The sequence below is a fragment of the Lynx rufus genome, unplaced genomic scaffold (assembly GCF_022079265.1).
Source record: "Lynx rufus isolate CCGP_SWC_20201006 ecotype Redwood Valley unplaced genomic scaffold, mLynRuf1.p SCAF_3, whole genome shotgun sequence".
In the NCBI taxonomy this organism is placed as follows: domain Eukaryota; kingdom Metazoa; phylum Chordata; class Mammalia; order Carnivora; family Felidae; genus Lynx; species Lynx rufus.
In genome coordinates this window covers 176,811,861-176,836,755 of record NW_025814845.1, presented here as the reverse complement: position 1 = coordinate 176,836,755, position 24,895 = coordinate 176,811,861, and the positions used below count along the sequence as shown (strand labels likewise).

Below are 24,895 nucleotides of genomic sequence, written 5' to 3'. Positions count from 1 at the left end.
CCATTCCTTTCATTGTTTGGGTCCACACCCTGGATCTGGGCCAACAAAGACGACCAGAAAGCCTGGCTTCTCAAGTTCAGCTCACTGGAGAGTGCACTCACTTTCCCTCTACTGGATGGATACAGCACCATCCGAACAGGAAGGGGAACACTGGGATTGTTTCTTTTTTGTTTTTCACTGTGCTTGGGGAGTGGCAGAGCAGGATCACTTACTAAGATGGGTTTTGATAGAGACAGTGAAGTTCAAGAAATCGACAGACTCTCAGTTCAGCATGTTTGTATTTTCTTCCATCTGGTGCTTGCCATCTTAGCCACAACCCCTCCTAGTCTTTTGGGACCTTGATTCTGGATAATTGATTGTATTCTTATAGCCGTACTGGCCTCTTCACCCCCAGTTTTTTCATCGTAAGGCAGCAAATAATTATATATGGCTCCCTGAACCTATAAATCAGGGGTTACTAATCTATTTTTTATGGTGCTATCACCAAGTTGTTAAAAGAAAAATCTCAAAGTACAAAATTCATTGCAATTTTCCTTGGTTAATAGTCATAATATTAAAAACTTTTTTTTAAATTTTTATTTATTTTTGAGAGACAGAGAGACAGAGTGCGAGTGGGGGAGGGGCAGAGAGAGAGAGAGGGAGACACAGAACCCGAAGCAGGCTCCAGGCTCTGAGCCGTCAGCGCAGAGCCCGATGCGGGGCCCGAACTCACAAACCATGAGATCATGACCTGAGCTGAAGTCGGATGCTTAACCGACTGAGTCACCCAGGCGTCCCTAATTATCATAATATTTTTAAAAACTCCACTGGTAAGCAGGAAGCCACCCTGCCTCCCCAGGCCATTTCATGTTAGATCAGTATTTGCATTTTTTTGACTGGAAATAAAAGATCTTGGGACAGGTGATGGCAAAAAAAAAAAAAAAAAAAAGAGCTCATTGTTCCCCTCCTCACTACCCGCAAAAGCTTGCATTTATAGAAGAGCTACAGGACCGCCAGGTATTCAGGGGACACCAAAAGATGAGAAAAACGGCCACATGGAAGGAACGGAATGTGGGTGCAGACGGCTTGACCAGCTTGCAGGGAGCTGCACCTTGAGAGAGCGGTGGGGGATGGTAGCAACGGCCCCGAGCTGGTGGCAAAAATTAAAGAGCTGTGTTACTTGAACTAGTCACTTCACTTCTCTGAACTCCATTTCCCTTAAGGGACAGGATGGTAGTAGAGGTGTAGCAGGCAAGCCAAAGCAGCATTCTGATCCATCGCAGCCACCCGCCACCGCCAGCTGTGGGCAACTCAATCATTTTGCGCCTCAGATTCCCCACCTGTAAAACCTATCTGCCCTGTGAGGATGTGAGGTCATGTAGTTAACGCACCCGAGAGTCTTGTTGCATACTGAATGCTTCATCGATGCAGTTACTCTGTGTTCAAGATCACGCCTAGGTCCACCTCCCTCTCCAGCTATCTAGCATTTGAAGAACAGTATCTTCATTGTCCGTCCCTCTGACTGGATCATAAGCTCCATAAGGAACCTTATGTCCCGGGCCAGGCTGAGGGTGAAATCGGTGAGCACGGGTGCTCACAGTAAACTCAGGCACCAAGCCTGCGCCTGAAGCCCGGACAGGTGAAAGGACTTGCTCCAAAGGCTGTCCTGCCACAACCAGGACCAGCTGGTTGCACTGCAGACTAGGAGCAGGGGGTGGGGCGACACCTACGTTCACAGCAGGAGACGGGGCAATACCTACCTTCACAGCAGGGGGCGGGGGATACCTACGTTCACAGTAGGAGGCGGGGCGATACCTACTTTCACAGCAGGGGGCGGGGCAGTACCTACTTTCACAGCAAGGGGGCGGGGCGGTACCTACTTTCACCGCGTAGGTGCTGCCAGGGTCCTCGGAGCAGGTGGCGCAATAATAGATGGCGTCCCCCGAGTCACAACAGGGCCTGTTACAGGTCAGTTTGAAGAGTGACCAGTTATTCTCGTTGAAGTGCAGCTCCTTTTTCTGGCCGCCCATGAAGAGGTCCTCACACTTGGCTGCGAGGCGCACCAGGGACTGGGCATAGAGGCCCCCCAACTTGGCATAGGTGCCTTCCTTACTGCTGATGCTGCCCAGGAGGCTGTGGAGCTGCAGCTGGGTGCTGCCGGTGGAGGCCTGGCTGGACACGCTCAGCTGGGAGGCCGAGGGGACCCCTTTGCACTGGAGGCTGGGGCTCCCGAAGCCGCTCTGGCCGCCTGCCAGCCCTGGTGCCGGCACCCAGTGGCCGTTGCCTTTGAAAGTTTTCTCCAGGGGCTCAGAAGAGGAGAAGATATGATGGTGGCGGCTCCCGGGGCTCGAGGAGTAGCTGAAGTGGGACTCTTCGTGGGTACAGACGTTGGTTTCCGAGTGGCTGAGGTTCAGCTTGGGACTTGCTGTTCTTGGCTTGGGGGAGCCTTGGGTCCAGAAGAAGCCATCAGGCGAAGAGGCCGCTCGGCTCACTAACTTCTTCTGGGGGAGAGGCGGGGGCTGTAGGGGGCCGCTGGGGGACACATCCTCAGTGGAGCCCGAAGGAAATGGAACAGGAGCAAAGAGTTTCTTCCCGCTGCTGGTGGGGGAGTGCGCTGGCTCAGAGGAAGGGCCTGAAATTGAGAAACAGCAACCATCAGGCTAAGAGGCCTATGCCACTCAGTTCCAGGGCCCTGCGGTCACAGAAATTGATTTTACTTGTTGTTTATTTCTAAGAGATGACATATGCACAATGAACACAATTCAAAATACAAAAAAGGTATCCGGCGCCTTTGAAGTCAGCCTCCTACCTTAGCACCCAGTCCCCCTCATCAGAGGAAGCCACGCTGGCAATTTCCAGGGATCCTTCTGAAGATTTGCCAAACAACCCAGACAAATGCACATGCACACGTTTACACAAAGGAGATATTTTACATCAGATGTGCAGATCTATCTAATTCTTTTTAATAGCAATCCCATCATATACCATCATGTGCAAGTATCAGGATTTATTTAACCAGTCCCCTCCTGATGGACACTTAGCTTGCTTCCAATATTTTGCAAACAATGCCTGCAACAACAAACTTGAACACGTATTTTGAATGGATTTTTTAAAAGTCAGGTTTATAGAGAGTACAACTGACCCACAATAAAAACAATAAAAACACCCTGGTTGCCTTGGGGGGCTGGTATGTGATTTTATAAATGAAGAAACAGATCTTAAGGGAAAGCAAGTCTTTCCTAGACGCCAGTTCCCAGAGTGGGGCACGTGAATGCTGAACCTGATGGGGGTGAGGGACGGGGATGGCTTCAGCCCCCCCACCCCAAACTGCACAGAACATGGGGACATTCAGAAATGTCATAGACGGCGAGCTGAGGGCCAGTCTAGACAGGGCAATGACTGGACTTCACTCTTCGTATCAACGTATGAAATGGAGGTTTCAAACCAATGAAACAAGAGTTTGGGTAAAAATATTCAGGGAAGAAGGCATGGTCCCTGGGGACAGAAAACAGCGAACTGAAATAGAACTCATTTCTTTCATTCTGAGAACTGACTGGAGGATGTCACCACTATTTTGATAAAAGCTTCTAGGGAAATAACAGGAGCATTAACTGTCTTCACAGGTCCTAAAATGCATCCTAGTATCCCAAGGCTTAAAATGTGAGAGAACTACGGGTCTGACATTCGAGGACCTAGGCACTAATGACACCTGCTGCTCACTGAGTTCATCGAGCTATGTCATCCTAAGAGCAGGGCATGCAGTGTCCCTCTGTGCCTCTCCCCACCTCAGCAGCATGACTGGAACGCAAGAGCTACAACAAACACATAGGTCCCAGGCAAAGAGCAAAAGGCCCCAAAGGAAAGCAAAGTGTTAGTTTTGTGTTGATGCACACGATCTTTCTGGTGCGGCTCCTGAATAGTTAACGATTTTCTTTGCCCACACAGAGTTGCCCTCTGCTTTCTCCAACCAAAGTGCGGACTTCTAGAATGGACCCCCAAGGAACAAACACGGGCACCAAGCCCCACAGATCAATACGGGGTCTCCTTACTTTGGGGTATCCCCTAGGGAGGAGGCTCCCTCTCGCGAGCAAGGTGACAGACCACGTCATCAGGGCTCACCTTGCCCACTGACATCCAGGCCCAGCCTCACTGACGAGAGCAGTGTCTGTGAGTGACCGCAGGGGCCTCCTGTCTAGTACATGGCAAGGCGGTCGGGCCCCACACCGACACCTCCCTCCCCTGGCTCCGCTATCGCTCTCATGGGACCCGGGAGAAAGCACAATGCTGCTCACGCTCCCACATCTGCAGGAGGTAAGCTCTCTTGCTTCCCAGTGGTTTTCCAAGATCCGCAGTTAAGTTTTCCCTCCCACCTCACCCCTGCATTGCTAATGACGGGCGGGGCGCCTGCCAGCAAGGCTGAATGAGGGATTTATACCCTTCCAGGCCAGACTGATTATAAACCAAGCAGCAGCGGCACAGTCGGGCCAGGCAACTTTACACACCCGTGTATTTTCCCCTCACGGTCTGAAAGGGGACCGGCGAGAGCCAGCCAGCCGGAGGACGGGAGACCCTGATCGCAGCAGGTTCTGGATTCCTGGGGTCTATGGGTTCCCCCCCATTCTCCCCAAGAGGCTTTTCTGCTCCCAAGGGTGCAGTCAGCAGGGGGGGCGGATGAAGGCTAGGGCTGCACAGTCACTTCGTCTCCATCCTCCCTTTAGCAGAGGCTGAGAGAACGGGGAGCACCGGTGACCAGCTGCTGGACTGCAAAACGGAGGAATAAGACCCCTTGTATACGGGGCTCTCAAAGGACACTAAGCCTCAGCCACCAAGTTCCCAGGGGATGAGCAAGAGGGTGACTGAGTGGAAACAGGTCCATTTCCCGACCTTTCTGCATTTTGGACGGCAGAAGTCTGCGACCATCAATCTGATTCTCCATTTGTTATCAACAGGCAGAAGATGGAAGACGAGGGGAGGCAGGGGAGTGTGATCAGAGTCTCTGGTCAATGCTCCTTCTATTTCTAACTTTATTTATTTATTGCATGAGAGAGAGAGAGAGAGAGAGAGAGAGAGAGAGAGAGAGAGAGAACACGCAGGGGAGGGGCAGAGAGAGAGAGAAGGCTCCTGTCAGCACAGAGCCCGATGCAGGGCTTGAACTCATAAAATGTGAGATCATGAGCTGAGCCGAAACAAGAGTTGGACACTCAGCTGACTGAGCCACCCAGGCACCATTCTGGTCAATGCTTTAATCAGTGCCTCCAGTGACAGGGACAGCCTGCCTACAGTGAGGACTCCTTCCAGTCCCCAGTCCCCGGGTAGTTTCTGACAAATCAGTTTTTTGGCTAGTCGCCTCTTTAAGCCTTGCGCTTACTTCCCCATTCTTATTGGTCTGCCTTCCCTGTATGGCTCTCCATGACGCCTGCAACATGTCCTTTTCTGCCTCTACCTGTGACCTAGGGGTGGACAGCGGGATGAACCCCTAACTAGCTGTTGCCCTCACTGGGCTGAGTTTCCTCATTTAAAAATTGACCAGATCGTACCACAGTGAAGGTCCCTTCCAGCATGAATAGTCTACAATTTCAGCTACTCTCTCCATTTTCAACTTCTTCCAGCAGGCATTTTGTCTCAAAGCTGCCCCTCAAATAAAAATGCCTCTAGGCAGATAGCTCTCCTGCTTCTCTCGCTCTAGCTCCCTCAGCTGCCCCTGGTTAACTTTCCAACCTATAAGGGTAGCAGGAATTAAAAAAAAAAAAAAAATCTGTAACACTTCTTATTCCCTAGATCACCAGAGGGAATCAGGAGGTTCTGCTCTCACACCAAAAATAACTTGTGTGTGTGTTCAGGCAGTTGGAAGGAAGTGATTTTCTCCTTTATCCAATGGGTGTTCTCTTGCTTTCTTGTGGGAACTGCGTTAGTCAGCGGCTTTGATCAGATCTATAGGTAAATCTGGCAAGGAGTTCTGGGTATTAGGTGGAGTGTGGTTCCTTCTTTATTTCTTAGCTGCTGTGTGTTTGGTCACCCAACAATCACTGCACAAAGCCCGTCCTAATTAGAGGACAGCAGGGCCTGAGAGGGCTCCCCCACCCCACCCGTCCCCAGCAGGAAGGGCTACAGTTACCCAAACCTCACCCAGGGAAGTGAGGCTCACCTCAAATGTGCACTTTACGCATATAATTGGGCCTTATGTACACATAGTGATTCTGAGGTTAAAAAAAAAAAAAAATGCCTAGTTCTGTAACGGGCACACCTCCTTCCGACCTGAGGCGTCCTTTTTAACTTAGTTTCTTAAAATGTTTCTTTCAATTCGGAACCACAGCTGGTGAGGAGACCATACTTCACTCTGATAGCCTCTGGGCACCTCAGGATCACGTAACAGCTCAGCCCGTCACATTCTTAGGGCTACCCTGAAAGGGGTCAACGTGTGGCCCTTGTCAATGAAACTATGATTTCTCCACCATGGGACAAGAGGTACCTCCTTTCTATGGGACCAGAGGGCACCCCTAAAGCCCCACTCTGATTCTACCGTTTTCTTTACTCTTACATGGAGCACTTCCTCCAAAACATGGCTGGAGGTAACACAGCAGCCAGATTCTCACTACAGTTGACCCTTGAACATGGGCTCAAAATGTGTAGGTCCGCTTATAGGTGGTTTTTGTGTTTTGTTTTTTTTTCTGGTAAATACAGTACTGTAAGTGTATTTTCTCTTCCTTATGATTTTCTTTTCTCTAGCTCACCTTGTGGTAAGAACGCAGTATATAATACGCACAGAGTACAAAATCAGCCTATGTTATCAGGCTTCTGGTCAACTATTAGCAGTTACGTTTCTTTAATTTTTTTTTTAACCTTTATTTATTTTTGAGACAGAGAGAGACAGAGCACGAATGGGGGAGGGTCAGAGAGAGGGAGACACAGAATCTGAAACAGGCGGTTCTGAGCTGTCAGCACAGAGCCGAACGCGGGGCTCAAACTCACGGATCGCGAGATCACCACCTGAGCCGAAGTCAGACGCTTAACCGACTGAGCCACCCAGGCGCCCCATCAGTTACGTTTCTAATAGAAACTACTAAAGCCGTGGATTGTTGACTGTGCGGAGGGGGCTGGTGACCCAACCCCTCTGATTTTCCCAGGGTCAACTGTATTTGTAGCAGCCGCCACACTCCGCATTTAGAAGAAGAGCCAGAAAGAAGAGGGAAAAAATATGTCTTGACACCTAAAATAGTTGCAAAATCCACAGGCAAACCACTGGTTCAGAAAAATGTGCCTAAAGAAAATGCTGAAAAACTCTGGCCAACAGCCCATATTCTCAGGACTTAGATTCAACAGCAGTGAGAAGAATTCAAATATATCCTGGTTTTATGCTGGTGTTAGATCACCCTGTTTCCAAATTCTGGCTTACAATTAAGAGTGTAAAAAAGGGTGAGAATGGAAAATACTTTTCTGGGAAGTTTGCCTCCATCGTAGTTACATCATTGGTAGGTTTTTAAATGACTTTTCGTGCTAATAGGGCCAGAGAGCTCCAAACCCCAGTTCCTAAGTTTTTCTTCCAATTGCCAATTCTGCATATAAAGCCCGGAGCCCATCATAGAGCAGAACACCTCTGTCTCTCTTCAGTGTGTGTTTCAGAGAAGAGAAAGCGTTTCTGGGGGAAACTACACATCGCATATGGTACACTGGGTGGGATCTTAAAAAGACCGAGGAGAAAGTATACTAGTTTGCTGCCATTATATTTAGAAAGCAGAGAAGAAATCAGGATTTCAATGGTCAGGATAAACAGCCCAGGCAGAAACGCAGGCCAGAAGTTCAAATGTAGCACTGTGACGTTTTCTTTATTATAGAGTCCTCTCTTTTTGCTGGCTTTTAATAGGCACTTTCATTGTTCTCCACGGCCAAAATGAGAGGTAAGCTTATGGAGGAAGTGGTCAGTCCAGTTTTGAGCTGTGTGAATGAGGCTGTTTGGCTCCCTTAGTGCACAGCTCTGCCTTCTGACAGCAGCCGGCCAGAGCAAATGTGGCGCGGAGGGCAGATACCCCACCGAGCTCCAAATTCTTAGCTTTTGGGTCTGGCTCTTCTCCCACTGCGGGTAAGGTAAAGCAAATGGAATTTTCTTTTGTTTGAAAAACATGGAGTGTTCTATGGATCTTTTTTTTTTTTTTTAATTTTTTTTTTTTTCAACATTTATTTATTTTTGGGACAGAGAGAGACAGAGCATGAACGGGGGAGGGGCAGAGAGAGAGGGAGACACAGAATCGGAAACAGGCTCCAGGCTCTGAGCCATCAGCCCAGAGCCTGACGCGGGGCTCGAACTCACGGACCGTGAGATCGTGACCTGGCTGAAGTCGGACGCTTAACCGACTGCGCCACCCAGGCGCCCCTCTTTTTTTTTTTTTTTAAATGAGGATATAGATTATTGGCTGGAAATGGCTGTACAGAGTTATCCATTCAGTCAGTCAATATTTCCTGAGCACCTACTAACTGCAAGGCATAGGGAATAAAGCAGATGGAAAAAACCTCTCCTACAGCCCGTGGCCTTGTTCAAAGAAAGCCATCTATGTGGACACCTTGCCACTGGTGCCCAGGAAGTGGCACCCTTTCAGGTTTCTGCCAAACCCCCTCTTCTTACCCCAGGAGACATGAGGTGGGTGGCAGAGGGGATGTTCTAGCCTCACATGTAGCTTTTTCCTCCAAAGAAAAACTGTGCAAACTCTTGTTTGATCACATAATCAGACAGGCTCAACATTAAATGTTAAAAAAAAAAAAAAAAAAAAGGCAGCAAAGTATTCCTTCAGAAGGAACCCTGGCTCTCTCAAGAAGGTAAACGTGGCCTGAAAATGGAAACAGATTCTCAACATTCCACAACTGGAAGGAAAACGTGGCATTGGTGAGGAGCCTCTCCGGAACACTTGATCATCCCGAGAAACAATAATCAAGATGTGAATGCGATTTACACGTAAAACAGGAGAAGCACTGTCTCTCAGCTTGGAAAACGGGCCCATGGAAAATGTTCCGTGCCAACAGCCCAAGCGTGGCTCCAGAACCCTGCCTTCAGGTCTCCTGTGAGAACACAATCATTTGGGGTTGTCTTCCAAATTAACAGTAAAATTAGAAGTTAGTTCAAACCACTTTCACATGCTGTTGATGGAAGCGTAAATTGACATTTTACGGGATAATTTGGGAACATCTATTTAAAATGCATATAGGTTTTGACTTATCAGTTCCACTTCTTTTTTTTTTAAAGCTTATTTATTTATTTTGTGTGTGAGAGAGAGTGCGCGTGTGCATGCATGTGCAAGTGGGGGAGGGGCATAAAGACGGGGAGAGAGAGAATCCCAAGGAGACTCCACACTCAGCACCGAATCCAGTGTGGGACTCGATCCCATGACCCTGAGATCAGGACCTGAGCTGAAATCAAGAGTCAGACCCTTCACCAACTGAGCCACCCAGATGCCCCTTCTTCTTCTAAGAATTTATCTTTCAGATATGTTCACCAAATTATCTCACCAAAGTATGTTACGGGATCTTACTGGAGACTGGTAATGAAAATCACCTAAATATGCATTGTTAAGAGAGGGGCTTAACGAATTCACACAAGGACAAAATATACAGCATTTTTAAAAAATGAGGTAAATTTAGAGGTTCTGATTGGAAAGACTTCAAGATACATTAAGTATAACAATGTGTCAAATTGAAGTTTATGATATTTTAAAAATACGGATAAAAATTTCTGAGAGGACATAGAAAAATATGCTCAAAGCATGTCAAAGGTGGGAGCTGGGATAGGAGGCATCTGATGACTTTGACTTTGCCTGTCATATCTTTCCCTGGCGTGTGAATTTTTATCATAGACACATACTGACTTTAGTGACAAAATAATATATATTTTAAAATTCAGTTTGGGGCACCTGGGTGGCTCAGTCGGTTAAGAGTCCGACTCTTAATTTTGCCTCAGGTCATGATCTCATGATTCACGGGATCAATGAGCTGACATCGCAGAGCCTGCTTGGGGTTCTCTCTCTCCCTCTCGCTCCCTCTCTCTCAGCCCCTCCTCTACTGGCTCTCTAGCTCTCTCTCAAAATAAATAAATAAGCACTAAAAAAAATTTTTTTTTAATTCCGTTTACAAGAAATAGTTTAAACTAAAACAAAGCTTCACTTTCGTGAGATTGTATGGGCTCAGGCCACAGACAATCTTAAAAACGGAGGATCTTTTCCTTTGGGATAGCTTCTTCATCCTTCACTAACAAATGTCCCTGAACAGAACCCGTGACTCAGTCTGTCTCCAGGGGCGTGGGGGATGAGGAGGGCCTACCCGTGTGAGGGCAAAACACCAAATGTAATATATCAGACCGAACCCACCAGTTTAGGATCCAGTGTTCTGGCAGCCAGAAACAATAATAGCCAGAAGACACGCTTTTCAGCTGGGGAGCTTTAGATGCCTTTTCAGGGCTGCTTTTTTCTTCTTACAGAGACTCAGGTAACAGCCTGAGTAGGGGAGCAAATGCTCGGTGAAGGTCAGGCTGTCACTCCTTCTGACTGATGTCTGATCTTTGTGGACTTACTGCCTCTCCTCCTGACAGATCCGCCCTCCCCTCCCCGCCCACTTCCCCGGCTTGATTTTTCCGCACAGCACTTCCTGCCATCTGACACGCCAGCTACTGTAGCCCTTTATCTTCCTCATTGTCCATCTCTCCCCACTGGAATGTGACAGAAAGAACTGGGCAGGTTTGGTGACTGCGGTATGTTCAACATCTAAAGCTGTGCCCAGCAGCACAAGCCTTGGATTTGACAAATATCTACCAAATCAAGGACGCGATTAATGGGTATATTTAAAAAATCCTCTTGCATCATTACTAAGAAAAACAAGCTGACTACTGTCAAGATTATAGTAAAACCTTGGTTTGCAAGCGTAATTTGTTCGGAAAACGTGCTTACAATCCAAAGCACTCGGATATCAAAGCGGATCTCAAGAACCACTGGCTCCCTTGTGATCATGTGACGTTCGGCGTCCCGTACTACTTGTATTGCAAGACATCACTTGTCTATCAAGTTAAAAATTTTTCGAAATGTTTGCTCGTCTTGCAGAACAAGTTACCCACAATCCAAGGCTTTCCTGTATTTCGTTAACTTGGCTGTATCTCTGGTTTGCCAGTTATAAAAATACCAACACTGACCTGGCACATATCTTCATGTGAATTTACACCTATATTCGCTGTAGTTAGACCTCTTATCTATTGCTTGTGCCAACAGTTTCAATCCAAGAGAGCACTCTCTAATCTCCCGTACTGTGGGGACCTGGCCTCCGTGATGCCTCTTAAACTGTGCAACCGAATTATAATGTTATCCTAAATCAAAAAGTTAAATAATCTTAATGTGCCATTGGGTTTGTCTATTTAAAAGGGAGCATTTGGGGGCACCTGGGTGGCTCAGTCGGTTAAGTGTCCGACTTCAGCTCAGGTCATGATCTCATGGTTCAGGGGTTTGAGCCCTGCGTTGGGCTCTGTGCTGACAGCTCGGAGCCTGGAGCCTGCTTCAGATTCTGTGTCTCCCTCTCTCTCTGCCCCTCACTCCCCCCCCCATTTGTGCTCTGTCTGTCTCTCTCAAAACTAAATAAACATTAAAAAAAAATTAACAGGAATCATTTAAAGCCCAAGAGTCTTCCAATGACTTTCTTTCTTTCTCTCTTCTTTTATCTTTCTTTCTTTCTTTCTTTCTTTCTTTCTTTCTTTCTTTCTTTCTTTCTTTCACTTTCTGATGACCATTTGTGATGACTGTCTAGCTGAGCATTTTGCCTCCCATCTATTCACTACAGATGACCTCTTGGCAACATCCATGGATCTGTCCTGACACATGCAGTTTGTCCCTCCCAAACTGAGCATAAACCAAACAACTGCTTAGATGGATTTTTCCTGCCACTGAGTTGACTCACTGTTCAACTGAATTGCCCATATGGACAAATGGGATAACAGATGTGCTTTGAGGAGTATGAGATGCCTCAGAAGCACAAAGAGGTGAAATGAATCTTGATATAAAAATATACAATTTAGGGGCGCCTGGGTGGCGCAGTCGGCTAAGCGTCCGACTTCAGCCAGGTCACGATCTCGCGGTCTGTGAGTTCGAGCCCCGCGTCAGGCTCTGGGCTGATGGCTCGGAGCCTGGAGCCTGTTTCAGATTCTGTGTCTCCCTCTCTCTCTGCCCCTCCCCCGTTCATGCTCTGTCTCTCTCTGTCCCAAAAATAAATAAACGTTGAAAAAAAAAATTTTTTAAAAAAAAAAATATACAATTTAGACAAACTGGTTTCCAAAATGCAACAAAGTTATAGATTCCAGCTATGTTTGCTCTTCTTATAAAATCTATTATCATTATTTGCCACAAAACCCAAATAGTCGAAAACTAACTTTAACCACTAACTCTGATAAGCTTCTGAGAAATTTACATAAACTGTTAGGATACGCTCTGGAATGACTTTGTCCTCAACTCACTTTACTGCAGATATAAATAGCCTGCGGAATGCATCTTTTTCATTAGCGAATTCTTCCTGACAAACCAAATAGTCTAATGATATCTTTTGACTTCATATATAATATTAGAGAAGTAGACACTACATTCTGGTCTCCAGGAACTTCAGGTTGAACGAACTCTACCTCTCTTATTCAGCTCCCCTCTTTCAGCTGCAATATTAGTCACAAAAGGCGTGATGGGTAAATATTTCAATATTAGTTTTATAAGGTAAAAGTGAGTAAGAATTCATGGGACTGAAAGATGACTGTCCAGGAACAGATCTACAGCAAGCCGCCTTGGTTAATGAGGAGAAGCAGACTGAGAGCTTCTTACATTTCATGGCCAGAGAGACAGAGAGACACAGAAAGAAGAGAGAGAGAGAAAGAATAGAGAGAGAAGGTGTTGGTCTCTTGCCAGCTGCAAAGCATGGTCTGGGGTACAGAGCCATCAGCAGGAGCAGCAAATAGAAATGGTTCACTCTAAGGACCCAGAGTCTGGTAACAAGGTATATACTTTTCGTTGATCTAGGAATCCAAGTTTTGAAGTGCATTTCCATTGCAGAACAGGTTCATGATAAAAGAAGAACCAAGAAAATACATTCATTTGGATTAGAAAATGCCCGAGTTAGGTGTTGCCACTGTATTCCTAATCCCCAATGGCTCCGTATTTCCCACTTCTTCCTTAACCTACAAAGCTCTTTCCTCCCTCTCCCTCGTCAGTTCTAATCGCACTTGAGACATGAGTTCAAGTGCCATCTTCTCCAAGCAACTTCCCTGAACGCTTCCTCAACCCTCACTGACTCCTTTCTCTTCTGGAAGCCTTGATAGCATTCATGTTCTGGGAAGCCCAATCTCCTAGCTTAGACAAGCCACCCATGTGTCATGTGTTTTAGTCTTGTCTCCCTAGCTAGACCTTCAGAGTCCTGAGAGCAAGAGTCATGATTTGCTGGTTCTGAGAAGCCACATACCCAGGTAGTTTGGGAGAGTTCACATCAAGGCGAGCTGGCTGATGGCCAGCGGGGGGCTCCAACGTACACTGCTCCCTCAGAATCACCCATCGTCCCCCAGAAAGCACGTCAGGGCACAGGGTCCAATGGTTCACGTGCCCCACCCAGCCCTCTGTGGAATAATCCACCTCGTAGAATTTTTGCACAATGGGATGGGAAAAGGGAAAAGATGAAATCCCAGGAAAATCTGCAGAAAAAGGAAAGCCTCTTTTGCTATGTCCCACCTAATCAAGATTAAGATATTTCCTGTTTTTAAGTCTGAGCTTTCAGAAGTTTCCCATAAGAACACACCACAGGCTGACTTATGACACATGCTTCAGTGTTAGCAGTACTCATCTCTCAGACGGAAAATTGTTAGTGATCGTGAATTCATGACGGAAACCTCGACTCCAAAATTGCCTACTGGGAAGAAATGTGTCCACAGGAGCGAGAAAGGCCGTCGTGTTAGCACATGTCGAAACGTCACACGCTAAAGGGAGTTTAAGAGAAATGAAGCAGAGGACGGGGACACACACACACACACACACACACACACACACACAATGTCGAAATAATGAGAGGTTTTACTATTACCTGTCCCAACTACAGAAACACAAGACTTCCTTCTGAGGAATATGCCCAATCGGGACATACCCACATTACTATGCCTAAGAGCTTTATCCAGGGAGTGGGATGGACAGTAGACTAATGAAGCCTCCGTGCTTTAATACAACAAACATTTATGCAAGCACCTGCTGTGTCCAAGTAAGCGTGTGCATGTGTGTGTGCAATCATGCACGTAAAAGGGCAAACGAGCTGCGGGAGGGGGAGAAAGAAGGACAGAGAGAGAGAGAAGCACAGAGGGTGAAAACTTGCGGTTGGCATGTACCTAATCCCCTGAGAAGCAATCCCGAGGACAGAAATGGAGAGCAGAACTATATATAAATGGCTTATCACCCAAGGAATCAGGAGTCTTTCAATATGCTTTCACCTTGAGCTTCCTCCGCCTCGTTCCACAGGGACGCAATGTATGTAAGTAGAAAGGGCAGCACGGGACGAGGCACCTTGTCCTGTATTCAAGAGAGAATTAATGCCCACTGCTCCTCGGTGGAGTCTACCTCGTGGGGAAAACAGGACCGAGACAGTGGGTCTAGTTCAGCCATTCCAAATCCTGGCAGCAAGCTGAGGGCTAGCCTTCCAGACTTGGGAGAATCTAAGCCTCCCCAGCAAGGTCGAGTCTGTTACCTCCATCGCTGCAGGTCCTGGAGTCTGAGGCCAGGCTGTCCGTGGAACCCGTGGTGAAGCCGACGTGGACGCCTCTGCAGGGAGGGCTGAGGCTCTCTGCGGAGCCCTGGCTCACTTTTTCCAAATCAGAGCTACTCTTGTTCATCTTTAAAAGATGCCTGGAAGAGGCAAGAACACACAGTAAAAGCAATTAGTTTGGTTTCTGTTCAAAAACCAGGCCGATGGATCATGAGCCTACTATGTTCCTGAAGCCTGATAATACCAGCAAGCTTTGAAAAAATGATTCTGGGAAGGGAGAACACGGACCCTTTTGGAACTTTATGTGCATGAATGGTAGGAGATTTCTCCAGTGTAGTTAGAGGAGTGAGTCTATGAAATTGAGACAAATGCCAAAATCATGATTTGGGAGGAACTGCCATCGTATTCTTGACCCCGTCTACCAAAACATTTATGTCACCTACTGTACGGTGTATAACATCTCTACAGAGAAAAAACCGAACACGATCACACAAATCAATGTCTGGAGATATACTGAGATTGGATAGTTTGTGCAAGATCACAGGATAAGCGAATTGCAAATTGGGATTAATGACGTGGGATTTCTTTCTGCCTGGTGCTCTCCTGACATAGCTTCAAAGGGTCTAGTTTGTTCCTTGGAATCAAGGAAAACTTTATATCAATGTAACCAGACCTCTAGTGCGATCCTCAGAAATATGTTAACATAACCTTTCTTCCTGAAGTACAGAATCTGCCCTTAGGCTTTCTATGAAATCTTTTGTTGCATCTCTAAAGACACCGTGACCAACAAATCAGGGACAGGAACACCAAGTCCAAGAAAAAAATTACTTGCCTCGGAGAAAACACTGCCATTATCAGATAGAGCGGTGTACCTTATTGATTTCTCCTTCCCCCTTTTCCAAGGACTACATGAATATTCACTCTGACCTGACATTTTCGCCACAAAGTGAGGCAGGCCACAATCAATCCGGCTCTTTCCCTGTAGGTGGTAACCCAGATTTGTCTGAACTGGTATTTCCTGATGACATTCCTGTTCCCACTCCGGCAGATCTATATCTCGATATCTGCTGCAGGAAATATACAATGCAGTATTGATTTGGCATCAGAACTGCCTTATTTCATGCACATGACCTTACAGTCAAGAATTTATTGATTGTTCTTTGTGCTCAACATCTCCAGGCCCTGAATTAGTCTTCACAGTCACTGGGATCCCTTGCTTATTACCAGAAAGTTTAGAGAAAGTCTGTTAGCCACCATGAAAATACTCGCCAGGAACATGTCCTTCTCCACACCTCCAATTCTTAGAGCCACAGTAAAAACCTTTTTAAAGCTGTCAAGTGTAGTTGTTTTGCTTTTGTGGGTTTTTTTAGTGTTTATTTTTGAGATACAGAGAGACAGAGAAACAGAGCATGAGCTGGGGAGGAGAAGAGAGAGAGGGAGACCCAGAATCGGAAGCAGGCTCCAGGCTCCGAGCTGTCAGCACAAAGCCTGACGTGGAGCTCAAACCCACAAACCACGAGATCATGACCTGGGCCGAAGTCAGACGCTTAACCAACTGAGTCACCCAGGCGCCCCTGTCAAGTGTAGCTGTGACAGTGATGGCAAAGGTTGCAACTAATAATATTGTTTACATTTTAATGTCACTGTAGGGATCTGGGAAATATCAGATCTTTAGGAAGTGCTGTGCCAGTAGATTATCTTTATTTTACCCTCTGGCAAAATAAAATCATAGAAAAGTTTTGTAAATTATTTCTATTCTCATCAAATCTCAGTAATGACTTTTGCAGATGATGCCTAGATACAAAGTTGTGAGTAATGACAACTCCTCGGTCTAAGAGTGAAGCCAAGTAGGCGGCAACACAACTACCCTGCCCCCCTCCAAAATGGCCTCTGGAGTCCCTCGGTTCTCAGGCCCAGAGAATTGCCAAGGGAGAAATTCCAGCACCAGAGCTGCTGAGCTGGCAAAGCTCCCCATTCTACAAACTTAGAAAAACACTGAATGAAATGTATATAAAGAGATAAAACTAAAAAATACATAAATGTGTGAGTACACACACACACACACACACACACACACACACACACACACAGTTATTTATAGCAAAGCACCGAGAGGAAGAAAAATGCTGGGGTGCCAGATCAAAGAGGGAACTCAATACCAGAACAGTGCAAGGGATACTTCAACAAAGTGCGTTTGCTGTAGGTTCTGGAAGATGCTCTTTATGAGGTTAAGGAAGTGTATTTCTCTTCCAAGTTATCTAAAGTTTTATATTCTAAATCATTTACAGTTATCAGATTTTAGCAAATGCTTTTTCTACATGTATAAAAAAGGCAAACTGTTTCCTCCTTTATTCTGTTAATGTGATGATTTACATTAACAGCTCTTCTTAAATGAACCCACGCTTGCACACTTTGTATAAACTTATTTTAGTACACATTGCTGGATTCTTTTTACAAATATTTCACTTAGGATTTTTACACTTACATTCAAATGTGAGGTTAGCTCATAATTTTTCTTTCCTATACTGTTCATAACTAGTACAAAAGTATAAAGGTTAGCTTAGAATCATAACATGAATTGGGTAACTGTTTCTTTTTCTCAATCACCTTGCTTAGTTTATAGAAGACAGGGATTGTGTGCTCCTTGAAAGATTACTGAAACTTGCCTGTAAAACCATCTAGACCTGGTTGCACTCTAAGTGGGTCAGTACATATGTGTTTCTGATAAACTTGCAATTATGTTTTGAGGACAGAGATCCAAGAAGCAGATCCATGTACAGGAACTTGCTGTGTGCAAATGTAGTGTTGTATCAGTGATTGAAGAACAAACATGTCAGTTCATGGTACTTACACACTAGCTATTTGTAACAGGCCAAAACCCACGATTTAAAATCTGTTAGAAGAAAAAGTTTATGACCTTGGGATAGGAAGGATCTGTTAAATGAAACTTTTTAAAAAGTAGAAACCATAAAGGAAAAGATAGATCAACTTGATTCTTTAAAATGTAAAGCTCCTGGGGCTCCTGGGTGGCTCAGTTGGTTAAGCCGCTGACTTCGGCTCAGGTCAAGATCTTGCACTGTGAGTTCAAGCCCCACGTCAGATTCTGTGGTGACAGCTCGGAGCCTGGAGCCTGCTTCAGATTCTGTGTCTCCTTCTCTCTCTGCCCCTCTGCCTCTCACGCTCTCTGTCTCTCTCAAAAATAAATAAACATTAAAAAAAATTTTTTTTAAAGATTAAAAAAAAAAATGTACAGCTCCTGGAGAGCCTGGGTGGCTCAGTAGGGTAAGCATCCTAATCTTGATTTTGGCTCAGGTCATAATCTCATAGTTGTGGGATCAAGCCCCAGATAGGGCTTTGTGCTGAGCATGGAGGCTGCTTGCGATTCTCTCTCCCTCTCTCGGCCCCTCTCCCCCTCTCTCAAGAGAAATAATTAATCCTCTCTGATAAAATAAAGACACCATAAAAGGAAAAAAGCCAAACCTGGGACTGGTACCCATTTGTAACCAAATGTACACACATTTGCAATCCATATAACTAATAAAGTATTGGTATTCAGAATGTTAGAAAAAAATCAACAGACAAATGATGCTATTAAAAAAAGGGCAATGGGTATGAACAGGTAATTCACAAAAGAAAAAATATGAAAGATCAATTGACATATGAAAAGATGATCAACTGTAATCAGATTATAAATACATAAAATGAGATTCTATTTCACATCTATCTGATCAGTCTGGCAATATCAGGTTTTGTCAAGGATGTGGGAAAATGAGAACTTTCTCGCACTGTGTGGGACTGTAGATTGGTGTGTACACACACACACACACACACACACACACACACACTTTGGATATATATCTTTGAACAATGTTATTTAAATCACTAGTAGTGAATGAATGGCTAAGTCAATTTAGTGAGTCACGGCACCTTACCAGCAGTTTATTTTAACGAAATATGCTATGTGACCAGAAAATATGAACATGTTATAGTAAGGATTTTTGAAATGTTTTGTGAAACTTTTGTTTCAGGTGTGTGCTTGTTGGATCATGATAAAGGCTAAAAACCATTGCTCTAGAAAAGGAGTCAACAAACATTTCCTTAAAGGGCCAGATGGTAGATATTTTAGGCTTATAGATCATACGATCTCTGTTACAACTACTCAACTCTGCTGTTGAAGCAGGAAAGCAGTCATAGACTTCGTGTAAGTAAATGGGCATGCTTTCCAATAAAATTTATTCACAGACACAGATGACCACACTATGGATGGTAGATTCCTAACTCCTGATCTAGACCAGTCTTGTCCAATGAAATTATAACGCAAGTCATATATATAATTTTAAACTTTTCAGTAGCCAAATTATAGGTGAAATTATCTTAACGATATATTTATTTAACAAGATATGTAAAAAATATTGTCATCTTAATATGCAATGAGGATAAAAATCATTAATGAGATATTTTACTCTTTTTTTTTCAGTCTAAGTCTTCAAAATCTGGTGTGTATTTTACACTTACAGCACAGTGCAATTTAGACTAGCTGCTTTTTAAGCTATTGGCTACTGTACTGTACATTGCTGATCTAGAGAAATTCTCACACACGGACAAGGTTATCCTCAGTGTTCCTAACAGCAAGAACAGAATCATAAACCGTTGGGTGTCCATCAATAAAGGAATGGATACATTGTGGTACAGTCTTAAGATGGAAGATGAGAAAGCATTCAAAAATAAATGAACTTGATTTTGAGGTACTGATATTGAAGTGATCCTTAAATGTTAATGTTAAAAGTAGCTTGCTGCAAAGCAAAACCACAATGAGATGGTCATCTCACACCAGTCAGAATGGCCAGCATCAAAAAGACAAGAAATAACAACTGTCAGCAAGGCTGTGTAGAGAAAGGAACCATCTTGCACTGTTGGTAGGAATGCTAACTGGTGTAGCCACTGTGGAAACCAGTATGGAGGTTCCTCAAAAAATTAAAAATAGGAAAACCATATGACCCAGCAATTTCTGGGTATCTACCTAAAAAAAGAATACTAATTTGAAAAGATACAAGCACCCCTATGTTTACTGCAGCATATTTACAATAGCCAACATATGGAAGCAATCCAAGCGTCCACCGATAGATGAGCAGATAAAGGAATAAGGAACAGGTGTATATACACACCATAGAATATTACTCTGTCATAAAAAAGAATGATAACTTGCCTTCTGTAACAACATGGATGTACCCAGGGGGGTATTATGCTAAGTGAAATTAGACAGAGAAAGACAAATACCATATGAGTCCACTTATATGTGGGATCTAAAGAGCAACGTAAACAAACAAACAAAAGAAATAGACTCATAAATGCAGGGAACAAAAAAAGTGATTGCCAGAAGGGAAGGAAGTAGTGAGGGGGTGGGGGGTAGACAGTTGAAAGAGGTGAAGGGGATCAAGAGGTTCAAACTTCCAGTTATAAAATAAATACGTCACAGGGATGAAAAGTACAGCATAGGGAATATGGTTGATCATATTGTAATAACTTTGTATGGTGACAGACGGTAACTACACATGGTGAGCATTTCATAATGTACGTAATTGTTGAATCGCTATGTTTATAAACCTAAAACTAATGTAATATTGTATGTCAATTATGCTTCAATGAAAGAAATTTCTGCAAAAAACAAAAAACAAAAGTAGCTTGCAAAAGGCCTCGGGTACAACGTGATGCCATTTAAATACATTTTAAAAGTACATAATGATACTATAATTTTTTTTAATCATATATAGAGAGTAAAATGTAGAGTTCAAGAAAGTGAACACTCTGGGTAACAACGGGAGACTGAAACAAAAACTGGATACAAAGTGATCTTCCGCTGTGCCTGTGATGTTTTATTTTTCTAAAATGGCAAAATGTTAATAATGCTTGAAAAATCTTTGGAGGACACATAGGAAAGTTCTTGTTTGAACTTCACTGTGTGCTTGAAATATTCGATAAATTGAAAATGAGCATTTCTAGGAGGAAAGGAAGTCCCTAGGACCTGCATGAGCCCAGGTCAGCTTTCTTGTTCACCTGTTGCTGACTGTCTGAAAAGGCAAGGAACAGGAAGGATGACCCAGCAGGCCCCACAGCGGGACAGGCAGATTCAGTGAAGGTTAGTTGTACCCCAGAATAGCCTTACAGGTGGAAAAAGTTACTTCTCAGACTGAACCATTCTTCTGAGACTTCAGAAATTAGTACTTCCAAATCTAGTCACAGTGAGGGGGAAGTCACAGTCTTGAACTCACCAAGTAAAGGCAGACGAAATAAGATTATTCTTTGGTTGCAGGGTAAACCTTCTGCAGTGTGCACGTGTGTGTGTGTGTGTGTGTAGAGAAGTGGGAGCTTCCAAAAGTAGACCTCGGTAAATCTAAATATCTAAGCACAAGTGGAATTTTCAGGTTTCTGGGAATGGCTTCTGGGAATATTACTACTGTTTCTCTACTAAAAAGGCTTAAGAAGCACAGGCTCCCTCCAGGTCACAAACACTCAGCAGGCATTTGAAATGCTCTGGTGTAAATGGGGAAGGAAAGGGGTAACCCTTTCTCTTACTAGCGAAATCTTGGGACTGATGACTCATTTCTATGAATTGCATCAAAACATCCTGGAAGCCTGTGTCATCTGCCTTCTTAAAAGAATTGCCACTTCAGTGAGGGAATAAGCAAAACTACATCAGATTTCAAAATGAAAGGGAGGCTTGCCATCAAAGAGGAGACTGGCAATCAAGTTGTTTCTGTGTGTCCTATGTATGCAACAGATTTCTCAAGGATCCCTGGAAAAGGCTTAATATTCTGAAGGTGACTATTCTGAGCCCTACTGGATTGGTCTATCAGACATAAGGCCAAATGACCACAGTCAACAACGCACAGCAAGACTCTACTGATTGTTTTTAAAGGCACTTTCCCCTCGTTAATGATAGTTTGTCTTTCAGAAAACGGGTGCAAACCACCTATAAGATGAAATCTGATGTCATGTGATTTAAGGAAGTGGCTTCAACGGGCCGAAACCACACACTCCAGTCTTTCCTCTCTGGGTGGTAAATAACATTCTTATCAGCTGCAGGGCGAGCGCGGTCCGCACAGATGTCTTTGCTCGCGCAGTGTGATAAACGATTTGTTCTTGCTCAGACTTCCTTTCCTGCCTCCCGTTGATTAGACACAGTCACAGGAGAGTCGGATGAAATACACGGCCAGTGGCACAGTGTCCTTAGAGAATGAGCCCTGCAGCTGCTGCCCGGTGTTTTCAGAATGGCTTTTCCCCCCATTGTCCTCAGAGAATCCAGCCCTGCCAGGGTTTTCTCCGTACCGTATTGGTAGAAAGCTGGAAAAAAAAAATCATCCGGGCGGAAGAGCCATCTGCCAGACTTCCTCATTCATAGGAACCAGTCTCATCTAAAAATACCCCCGAGCTTTTAGGACGTCCGAAATCCTTAACGGATGCCGGGCCCTTTACAACGTAGTAGAGACTGCATCCCCAACTCTGCATGGCCGCTAGGCTCCTCATAGGACAGCACAGTTCAAAGTGTGACTGCGGCAAAGGCTCGCTGTCACTGCCCTCACTTGTGTTCAGTTCACCTGCATTTGGGGGAAGAGTTCTCTACCTCTGGGGCAGGAGCTGGGAAAACCCAAGTAACACCAGCGTGCAGTTTTAGACCGGGTCTCCAGACCCTGGTACACAAGCACCAAGTCCTCGGATGGGTCACATTCACTGCTAAGTCTGGTGATGACTCGGGGAAGACCCGTGAGCTAGCTCTGAAAGCACGAACAGGGTAGAAGATTCGATACACATTTTTTTTTAAATTGCCAAGAAGAAGTGAAAACAGACGAGTTTTAGATGCAAATAAGTCAAGTCATGCCCAGATAAAAGAATGAGAACCTCTTACCATCCTAGACTCTGGCCTGTGGTGCCGTCCTCATCGGCATGGCCTCCCAGAGCCCGGGGACAGGCTGGGCCAGTGACTGCGGGGTCCCATGGAGCAGCCCTGAGGAGGAGGGCCAGCTTCGGCAGCGGGTGGCAGAACGCCTCGTCAGCCTGCTGTGAATTCACCGCTCAGAGCTCTCCTTTCCCCTCAGTTCCTCTCTGACTTTTCTATAAAATGCACTTCCTGCTAAAGCACAGGAAAGTGGGGACGGCGCTGCCTCTGACCTGAGGCTTTCAATCTCCAATTGTCTTGTTGGGCTCCAAGTTTGAGGCAATTCAAATGCACTCTGAAACACGGCAAGCTTCACCCCACTTATTCTCTACTATTTAGCCACATCCTAAGGTCAAAATCATTGAATGATTCAAGCTGAAACACTGGGTTTGCTCAGTAAATAAGAGCACCTGAATTTACTTCTCTTATGCCTGTATCATCCGCAGGGTGCCCCCTGTCCTGTCTATCCTGAATACCATTCCCAAGGTTTTCAAGAAATAAATTTTGACTGCCTACTCATGGTGAGCACTGTGTTAGGTGTTAGAGATACAACAGTGAGTAGAGGTGATGCCATCCCTGCTTCAACAAACCTACAACCGGGAGATAAATATTTACCAAGCTCCTCTAAGACAGTATATAGGGGGTTCAATCCAAACCTTCAGAATAGATCTGCAGCCTTGGGGCTGAGCATCCTGACTCAAAATCTTTCTAAAATACTGCTCCCATAATGATGGCTGACCCTGATGAGCCCTACACAGAGCTCTTGTAAGTATTCGTAACCCGGGACACCCCATTAGACCTTGGGTCCTCTGTGGTAACTGAAACACACACCCCGGATATTCTTTGCCAATCTCAATTTCAAATATTCCTCCCCCCCCCCCCACACATACACACACACTGTTTATATATTAGAACATCTGACTGGACTCCTTGTTTGAAAAAAAAAATACCATTTTGATTAATATACTACTACTTTCCCTCCTAAATCCTTTGCTCTGATTGGGCTAGTCTCCCATTGTCCCCAAAGCACTCTACATTAACTGTCCCCTCCCCACCCTGGCTCTGTCTCTCCCTTTCAAACCTTTACATTCCTCAAGACCCAGCATCAGTATCACTTACCTACAAATCCCTCCCAAACCACTGCAGTCTTTTCTGGCTCTTCTGCTTCTGCTGGACCTCACACCCAACTGAATCTGATTCACATCACTGGGCATCAGGTTATAATCCTGGTTAGGTTATTCTAATTGTTTCATGTGAAATGGGCTTGTTACCACACCCAAATTATAAACTGTTTGAGGAGTTGTATCATAGTCAGAATATACTGGAACCCAGAGGAATTATTAAATAGTTCTTGATTAAGTTTATCTGCCTCTGTTTCAGTAACTCGGTAGCATCTGGGAGGAAAAAAGTTTCCTTTTAGAAAAGAATTGCACTTGTCCAGCAAAACTTGCAAAAGGCAGGAACACTGTGCGAGCACCCCTCCATAAAGCTGGATTTGACAGCTGAAACTTTCTCATATTTACAAAATACAACAGTCCCCAAATATCCTGAATTTTCACAAATCTTGTGGTTAAAAAATTTTTTTTCTCCAAGCGATGGGATGAGAAAGGCAGATAAGTATGCCAGAAAGTTTGTATTGTTTTTATCATTGATTCTCTTTGATGAAGATGTGAAGGGGGTTATTTTCCAAGTATCTATGAGCCACCTGCAAGGGCTAATAAGTCCAGTCTCCTCTGGGGCATGTTTCCCCACAGATTTATTAGCGTGTATAAAGATAGGAAATCAGTTTCATTTTCGGTCAGGTGACCTCAATGTTCCCCATGGTGCAGGCCTGTTCATTTGCATCTACAGTTAATGCACTAGTGACTTCCACAGTCCACAAGCTGAAACACCCTTTGGTTCAGTAAAAAACCATTTAAAAATAGGAATAAAGCCATATTTATTTTTAAAGATAGGGACGTATACACACAGGAACACACACATTTAGGTCAGTAGTTGGTTTTAGGGAAGGATAAAAATGCTTAAATTGGTCAAACGGTTATTTGCAGGCATTTGCCCTGACTATATGCAGACATACTTTGGCATTGAGAGATACAAATATTTTTAAAAGATGACCTTTCAGGTCTCAGGAAAAAAAAAATTTCCTTAATCTGCAGCCCCCGTCTGCGGGGTAATTTTTGTGTACTTTCCTAGAGAAGCTCTGGGCTGCCAGGTGAAGGAGTGAAGAAGGCAGAGGTTTGGAGG

The 24,895-nt window shown here is 44.7% G+C and overlaps 1 protein-coding gene across 3 annotated transcripts in view; it reads right to left on the bottom strand.

Moving 5' to 3' along the window:
- Positions 1–24,895, bottom strand: part of PRAG1 (PEAK1 related, kinase-activating pseudokinase 1) — a 51,802-nt gene that overhangs the window by 6,464 nt on the left and 20,443 nt on the right. For all 3 annotated transcript variants that reach the window (XM_047092042.1, XM_047092043.1, XM_047092044.1), the window contains 2 exons: positions 14,701–14,858; positions 1,860–2,611 (listed from right to left, as the gene is read on the bottom strand). In XM_047092042.1, coding sequence (XP_046947998.1) covers positions 1,860–2,611; positions 14,701–14,858 — 910 coding nt within the window. The remainder of the gene's footprint in view (positions 1–1,859; positions 2,612–14,700; positions 14,859–24,895) is intronic.